General features: G+C 40.1%; 1 protein-coding gene across 1 annotated transcript in view; it reads left to right on the forward strand.

Moving 5' to 3' along the window:
- The window catches only part of LOC108918302 (copine-9-like), a 42,188-nt gene extending 33,184 nt beyond the window's left edge, over positions 1-9,004 (forward strand). Inside the window, exons 13-20 of the mRNA XM_018725422.2 lie at positions 51-112; positions 1,309-1,355; positions 1,542-1,723; positions 4,017-4,144; positions 7,062-7,164; positions 7,331-7,388; positions 8,595-8,668; positions 8,822-9,004. Coding sequence (XP_018580938.1) covers positions 51-112; positions 1,309-1,355; positions 1,542-1,723; positions 4,017-4,144; positions 7,062-7,164; positions 7,331-7,388; positions 8,595-8,668; positions 8,822-9,004 — 837 coding nt within the window. The remainder of the gene's footprint in view (positions 1-50; positions 113-1,308; positions 1,356-1,541; positions 1,724-4,016; positions 4,145-7,061; positions 7,165-7,330; positions 7,389-8,594; positions 8,669-8,821) is intronic.

A 9,004-nucleotide genomic window follows, 5' to 3' on the forward strand; every position in this document is an offset into this window, starting at 1 on the left:
AAACAAGTATCTTCATTATTAAATGCTATGGTTTTCTGTCACATCTCTAGGTCACGCTTCTGTCCTTCAAAGTTGAGTCTGAATACACATTCGTGGATTTCATCCGAGGAGGGTGAGAGGCTAATCATGCTGATGTTTGCTGACAACCATGTAGTGCCATACAGAAACTATTATCTGACAAATCATCAGGCGCAGAAAAACTGAAATTTATGACATACTATGCTAGCTCCTCCAGCATAGCAGACAGCTCTCGCATTGAGTCTTTCTCACATTGTTTAGCCTGATTGCCATCCTCTGAGAAGATAGGCCTCCCCATGGCTGTGGATCTAGTGGTACCCCACCAGTTCCCTTCCCTCTCATTTAATACCTGATTAAGCTGGGACATTTTGAGTTTAATTGCAGCATCAGTGCAGTAATTAAATAGGCAAATCTTTCTGAAAAATAATGAATATCCCAAGGTACCTGACTGATTGTGTGCTTCCTAGAGAAAAACAACAAATTTTAAATGCAGATTAATTCAAATACATTAAAGGGATTAAAGCACGCTGTAAAATCTATTTTCCTCGAGAACACTGTCATCCAAAAAGGAGGATGATTTTTTTTCATCATCAAAAGTTTTTGCTATAACTATGTAACAATGGTTGTATTCCTCAAGGTTAGAGTCACCTGTTCATCCCAGTGGGTGATGACATTTCTGACACCAGTGTGAGGGAAAGGGGTGTGATTTTCTCAAGGCTTAAGAAAGTTGTCTGGAGGATAGGGTTGTATATCTTATGTGAAGCAAGGTTCACTACTCAATGCTCGGTTAGGAGGACACAATAGGGAGAAAAATTATACTGTTTTGAACAAAGTGATATGGGCAGTAATTACCTGTTTAGAGTTTGGTTGCTTGTGATTTGTAACATACAACTAGTAGTGTAAAAGTTCCTTATGCCTTTCTGGACAGTTCAAGCGCCGTGATTAGAAAGTGGCATAATTCTTTGTTTTTAAGAATTTAATTGTGTAATTGTTAAGACAAAGCATGAGTCATATTATAGAACACTTAAAGCATAAGCTTCCTTTCAAAATTATTACTGTAGTCTTGTGGGCGGAGTTTGTGAATCAGATTGTCACCAGTATTACAGTTTATACAATCCTACAGTTATACAGTGATTATTAATTTGCTATTAAAATCTAGTGTCTGTAATCATGTAAAGTATGACTGCATTCTCTGGCTTACCCAAGGATTCATATAATAATAAAAATCATTCCTTTGTCATACTCTCATTGCTATATAGTTGTAATGTACCATCTTGTAATCTCTCCCAGGACGCAACTTAACTTCACAGTAGCCATAGACTTTACAGCATCTAATGGTAGGTTTTCACGCCTTCTTCTATGTGTATTGTACTGTAATTTTAGAGTTTGTCTATGACATATTCTGCATTTATATTGGGAATATTTTAATCTATAATTAATATCAGAATGATTTAATTTGTCAATAAAATCCCCTTAAGCAGTTGTTTATATATGTGTGTGCGTGTGTATTCGGCTCCTTTCAGGTAACCCCTCCCAGCCAACCTCTCTACACTACATGAACCCATATCAACTAAATGCCTATGCCATGGCACTCAAGGCTGTAGGAGAGATCATCCAGGACTACGACAGCGACAAACTCTTCCCGGCTTACGGTTTCGGTGCCAAGCTACCACCAGACGGCAAGGTCTCTCATGCTTTTCCTTTGGTAGGTAGATCCATTTGTCCTGAAACTTTCACAGGAGGAGATACAGAGAGATTAAAGAGGTATACTAACAGATGCAGCGAGGTCATTGCAGTGTTTTCTGTTGGCTTCGAGGACATGAGCTGGTTACATTGTGTGCTATGTTATAAATTAGTAAGCAACTAAAAACTGGATGAATGCTGAATAACCCCTACTATCTGGTGGTCCTAAAATAACCTCCTGTGCCTTGGGGACATGGGGGGTGCTCAGTTGGTAAAAAAGAAAATGCAAAAAGTGACAAGGATGGTCATTTGGGTAGATTGCTACAGGGAGATGAAAAAAGTAAAAAATAAATTTTATTTTCACACTGAACAAAAATACATTTTATAGAAAATTGTTAATGTACTGCTATAGATATAATGAAAATATTGCAAACTCTAAGATATAAATCTTAGAATAAATCTGCTTTATAAACAGATGATCTTATAGATAAGAGGGTAGTATACAGTTAAATAGTGCATTATTCAGTGATATGCAGTGATTTTAAAGTCAAACCCAGAAGTTTACCGTCCAGCCAAAAGAACAGGGTAAAATGGATTTGAAGCAAATAGTGGATTAGAGGGGAGTAAGAGTTTATTTGGAAAGCTGAATTTGAAGATTAAGAATTGTATCTGGGAGTGAGGTGGAGGTGATTCAATGTGAGAGCACTGGTCAGGCCTAGCAGATTGAGTGGCTGGGGCAAGTGATGGTTGCTGCTCATTAACAATACTGAAACACGTAAGTGAAGTAAAAGGGAACCTTCCAGAACTTGTAGGTTACTTTGGCCTCCAATACTGGTGTTACAGTTTTTTTAAAAGAGTAACGCTGGTTCTATTGTTTTAATTTAAATTTACCATACATGGTGGTTGCAGGTATGTGTTCCTTGCATATTTTGTTCCAGTCATGCACAACAAATCCTAGTTTAACTAATCAATTACCTCTCTTTTGCCTAGAGGTGAGCTTATTGGTTATGTCATGTGCTGTGCATGTTCTAAGCAAAGACCTGTAGGTCTCTTGTTGACCAGAATCATGAATGAGGAACTATTGTGTTGAAGAAATGTTTCTTTTTAGCATTTCATTTCACCATTTCACTTGTCATCCTGAATACTAAAATGAATATTAAAGTTTTTAACCATGGCCAATTTCTAGAGGAGAATGTGGATAGAAACTGAATGAGTCTTTAATAGATTTATATAAGAGATTTCTTTTTTTTTCAGTTGGCATGTGTTTGTTGCAGAAAACATATTTTTGTTAATGTAGTACCAAAACAAACAAATCTTTTCCTATAAGCATTTACAGTATTTCTGTGTGTATCTTTGTGTAACCTTGATGCTTCTGCCACTTGACTTTAGAATAATAACACGTGAAAAGGTGTGAATACAAACTACAGTAGGGAATAAAGTGGTGCACTAGGACTGAGAAAGGAGAGACAAGGAGGAGCTCTGTGGGTCTACATGTGCATGCATGTAAAACGCAGAACTGCATTTTCATACATCCGTCCTTGTCTTAGTAGTTCTCTAAAACGGTTTCACACATGGATTCATACGTGTACTTGAGTACCAGGTATTGCTTCAGGCAGTCGGGTTAATTTCACTCATCTCAAACCGTCACAAGCTAATTTGTTCCAGTTTTTGTCTATTCCACGTGCCAAAAGGGCAAGAAGGAAGTACGCCTAAGACATAACATTTGTGCCTCTTTTACATTTTAAATGTTATTTATAATTCTCTTTGCTTTTGAGCCTCAGACTTTGTTAAGCCCTCCATAACTGAGTTGAGCTTCTGTTGGTTCCTGTTGTTTTGTTTCATTATGAGTATCAGCTGAAGACAACCTATGAGATCCTTCCTCTCTGTAGCAGGAGTGGTGAAGTCATTTGGTCCATAAAGAGGTCAAACGATAGATCACATCCGAAACGTTTAATCACCTGGTGGATTTGCGTATAAATTATACACCCGATTTCTCTTGATCCGTCACTGTCTTTTATCTTTGCGTTCTCCAGTACGGCAGATGTTACTTCATAAACTTTTTCAATTACGGGCTGCCTTGGCGTGACAAAGCTGAGACACTGTTATGCAAAGTCAGTTTTAATTAGTCAGAATCATTACCTGGTGGCTGCTGTCTCAAAGTTTGGATTCCTTTCTTACAGAATATAGTGCTGCATCAAACTTTATATTTTGTCGCAGTGCAGCCAGCTTTTCACTTCTTGCATTGGATGAACTTACTGATGACCACTATGTAAACATGATGTTTAACGTGATGCTTTTTTGCTTTTTTTCTACAGAATTTAAACATGGAGAACCCGAACTGTAGAGGAATTGATGGGGTTTTAGAGGCCTATTTCCGGAGTCTCCGAGAAGTGACACTCTATGGGCCGACTAACTTTGCCCCTGTCATCAACCAAGTGGCACGGTAAGAGGATATTATCTGTGACAGAATGAAGGAGGAGTCGTGGAAGCTACAAGAGCTGGCTTCTCATTCTTTACACTCTTTCCCCCAAATGTCCTAAATAAATAGTTGCACTAATATTGCAATCAAAACTTAGACATTTCTAGAAGGAAGTCCGTTTCGATTTTGAATGCAAATATACATGTAAACACACACACATCACAAACACGCAGATAGGAGCTGATTCCATTGCCCTCAAGCCCTGTTTGTGTCTGAGATAGTTTGTCCCGCTGGACAGGCATATACTCTATATCCTTGTCTCCACTGCTAAGCTCTGTTTCCTCTCAGCTTGATTTATATTCATCCTTAAAGGTTCCTGTTTCACCACAGTGACTCTTTCTGTCATCTGTGTATATTGGGTGAGATGGAGACCCCCCCCTCAGTTTGCATTATTAGAACAGGATGGAAAGCCTTGTGATTTTGGAGACTTAATTTCCAAGAAATTTCTGGGAATACAGAGAAAATGTAATAAGTGTCTTGCTGTTTGAATTTGTAGTCTTAAGATTTACTGTTTTGTTATCAGGTATACAGGGTTGTCTGGTATTACCATTCCAGTTTTTGGTGTTCTGCTGACCCACGGTATAATTGAAATATCACTATTTTCATTGGTGGTATATATAGTTGAGTTGTAATACTGAGTGTATGAGTTATACACTGTTATAATGATGTCTCCTCAAGCTGATCTTTGCTGCGTATCCAAATGCCACATATTGTATCCATGATCTTTGGAACTGCATAAGTGGTTTTAGGGTGAAAGAGTCCTGTCATGACAGCAGAACAAGATAATCACTTATTGGTCAGCCCTGCTATACCTCCTATTCTTGTGACCATGTTAAGCCAAGAACGCACTGCTGAACTGAATTCTTGAATTTACCATGTTTAGGATATAAAGCATTCCATCAACAGTGCTAACACTTTTCAGTCAGCAATGTAAAGGAGGCATAAAGTGATGTAAGGTAAACTTCTGTATATTTTTTTTAATTTTTGGCTTTACATTTATTTATTTAGAGGACAGTTTTCTCCAAAGCAACTTCCAATGAACTCTATGTAGTGTTATGAGCCCACACACCTTATTCACCAAGGTGACTTACACTGCTAGATACACCACTTACAATGGGTCACTCATCCATACAATCAGTGGAACACACTCTGTCACTCACACATTATGGGAGAACTTGAAGAGTATGTCTTTGGAGTGTGGGAGGAAACCAGAGCACTGTGGACACAGGGAGGGGAGAACATGCAAACTCCACACAGACTGAGCAGGATTGAACCCATGTCCTCTTGCACCACCCAGGTGCTGTAAGACAGCAGCACTACTCGCTGTGCCACCCAAGTGCATGGAGACAAGTGACATAACAAGTACTTTAAGCATAAATGTGCTTCAGCTGTGCTCTGTACCATTGCTATCTTTCGCAGCTAATCATGACATGTGTCTGACAGCAAATGAATTGGGGAAAGGTGCATTTTGCTAAAATGACCTCTCCATATTCAGCCTCACATTGTTAAAATGTTTTTAACAAGGGCCCTTGGCTGAGTCTGGCTCTGTCCTGCTGTTCCTTGCTGCCAGGAGGAAAACCAGTGCAGATGCAACCCAAGAAAACAAGTCTCTGATTTTAGGAACTCTTTCAATTTCAACTTCATTTTATTAAATTTCATGGTAATCTGTCGAAAATAAAGATGTTTTAGGAATTATAATTTAAAACTTATTTAAGGAATTCAAAAAAAGATGTAAACTAAACAGAAATAAATCACCCTTCACTGGCTTAGCAGCAGTGTATTTATAAATAGGCACACAACTGTACAATAACAAAAAAAAAAAAAATAGAACACTGATTAATTTTATTATAGCACATTTATGAAGGTGTGATAAATTTTGCTCTGGGAAAGGTTTTAGAACACCACAGCCCTAATCGACCAAGCAGTTTCTGTCAGAGAATAAACAGATTCGGTAAATCTTTTCATAGCCTCATTTGAACGGAGTGGAATACACTTAACTCTCGTGCTGCCTTTAAAAAACGGACAAGGGAGAGAGCACTTTTACTTGGAAATGTGAGAACATTTCTGCTCCTTGTCTCAGACAGCATTCTGAGTGGGACTCTGTTTCTGTGGATGTGTTAACACGTGGATTAATTTGGCATTAACAACTACCGTCGCAGTACCTTCTAATTTAATACGCGATGAAATCGTAAGAGGGCCAGAGAGCAGTGCGCTTTGTATTGAACTCAACCATGCTACATGCAGACTTTATAGTAAACACCAGCAATCCTTTCCATTGCAACCTCTCACACTGTGAGCACTGAATATGCAAATGTAACAGCTGAGACAAGCCAGATGAACATCTACGTTTTTTCAAACCAATTTCCTTGGTAATTTTCTTCATTTTCATTTTAGAAAAGAACATTGGTGGTAAAAATTGGTTGTTATTTGTACCTTAGCTGGTTTTCACACTTTATTCTAGCACAGTTTATTTATTTCGGCCCGTTTGTGATGAGTGTGTGGGCGCAGGTGTGTGGTGATGCGGCGGGCTTGGCCGGGTCCTGCTCTCTGGCGGGTCTGGGGTTCGAGGCCCGCTTGGGGTGCCTTGCGACTGACTGGCGTCCCGTCCTGCGTGTGTCCTCTCCCCCTCCGGCCTTGCGCCCTGTGTTGACGGCTTGGGCTCCGGTTCACCGCGATCCCGCTCGGGACAAGCGGTTTCAGACAGCGTGTGTTTGTGTTTGTGTGATAAGGTACTTCAAACACACCCAACCCATGTTTTAGCCGGGGGTTGTTATGAGAACTTTTATTGCTCTAAAAGTGATACACCTTTTTGATAGCCTGCGATCGATTGGAAAAGCCATGCTAACGTGAATATTGCCACTTGGTCTGTTTTCTTTTGCAGAGTGGCGGCTGATGTGACTGATGGCTCTCAGTATTTTGTCCTGCTCATGATCACAGATGGAGTCATCTCAGATATGGTGCAGACTAAGGAGGCTGTGGTGAATGTAAGCGCCTGTTAGTTCTTAGTTGCTGCACATAGACAGATATCTGTTTTTGAGCCATTCAGTAGGCTTCTGTTGTGCATGGATTTAGCAGAACTAATTCTCTTGTATAAAGAGAACGGTGAAAATCCCCGAGCGAACTGACCTGTTGGTGTGCGTCTCCCTGCAGGCATCGGCCTTGCCCATGTCTATCATCATAGTAGGTGTAGGTCCTGCTGAGTTTGATGGTAAGTGTGTATCAACTGTTGTTTTTTTGACAGAAAAATATTTGAACAATAGTTCTGCGTTTCTTTTCATGTGACCGTAAGTAATGGCTCCAATGGAGTGAAAAGGGCTGCAGAAACATTCCCAATTCTCTGGCTCATCAGTACATGACACACCTTCTGCCCTTTGCCTTTACTATGTCCTGACAGAGGCTGAAACCTCTTGTTTTTTTCCCAATTCCATACCACCCTTTAGGGTACAGGATGTGTCAACTCCAACTGTGGTTTGTCTTCCAAGGTGGGACATGCTTAAAATGCTTAGCCATCGCCGTCCCAACAGAAGGAGTTGCTGTGTATGGCAAGGGAAGAGGAAGTGCAGAGGGCAAACATGATTTTTCTCCACTCACTACAACACAACACCATATAGTTAGATTTTATGTCCATGTGGGTCAGAAACTTGTGTCGTTTCTTTCATTTGGACACGCTGAAAATCCACCTTGACAATTTCGTTTTTAGGCTTGATCAAAATTGCATTGCCTGGGTCTCGGAAGAGCACTGCCTAAAAGCTCCCTAAAAGCTCTATGTTTTTTTAGTCCTCGTTTCTGTTTTTGCTTTTTGTCACCTTTTAATTTGTTTTTAATCTGGTTTCTGCCTGGTGCTGCTATTCTTGTTTTCATGGCCACATAAAATTAAGTGTATAGTGTGTACAGGCTCTGTGTCTACGAGAAATTCATAATTGAAAACATTCAAAATAATTTAATTTTAGTGTGAAATCCTCCTAACTTTATTTTAAACTTTAAAGTCTCTGAGTGTGAAAATGTGTTTTGTCAGAATTTTTTGCATTAGTGACACACAAGAGGAAAGGATAAGATTACTAATATTGTACATTTCAGAAAGGATTTAATGCAGCAGGCAAGTACGCCTTTGAAATCGACATCAGGATTGTGCAGATACTTCTGCAGCTATCCAATGTGTATTGTTCATTCTGCAGAGGGACCTGAAACCATAGTGGCCGCATTCCTGCTCTCTTCTGTCTTTCCTTAACCTTTAAATCTCCAAAGCAGCACACACCATGCAGGCTTAGCTGACCATAACTAAGAATTTTCAAGAATTTTCTTATTCTAAATGGTCAGTTTTAGCACTCAGACACATCCCATTTATGTATTTGTGAATGCTTGCATGCATGAAATCAACCTTATCTGAAATATTGACTGCTGTCTGTTCCTGCAGCAATGGAGGAGCTGGATGGCGATCATGTCCGTGTGTCCTTTAGGGGGCGCTTTGCAGAGAGGGACATAGTGCAGGTATTTTACAGTTTTTCTCTCTCAGACCACACTGACGTGGTGTTTCACAGGGAAAGTCAGTCATGAGATTAAAAGAACCTCTGCTCCTTCCTGTACTTTTTCCACTCTGTCCAAAATGCAGCTGTACTAAGTACTGTGATCCCTGTCCTACAGTTTGTCCCATTTCGTGACTACATTGACCGGGCAGGGAACCAGGTCTTGAGCATGGCAAGGCTCGCCAAGGATGTGTTGGCAGAAATTCCCGAGCAGCTCCTGTCTTTTATGAAGACCCGGGGAGTGGTGCCCCGGCCTGCCCTGACTGCGTCCAAAGCCCCTGTGTCATGTGTGCAGCCCTGA

The sequence above is a fragment of the Scleropages formosus genome, chromosome 22 (assembly GCF_900964775.1).
Source record: "Scleropages formosus chromosome 22, fSclFor1.1, whole genome shotgun sequence".
Lineage (NCBI taxonomy): Eukaryota > Metazoa > Chordata > Actinopteri > Osteoglossiformes > Osteoglossidae > Scleropages > Scleropages formosus.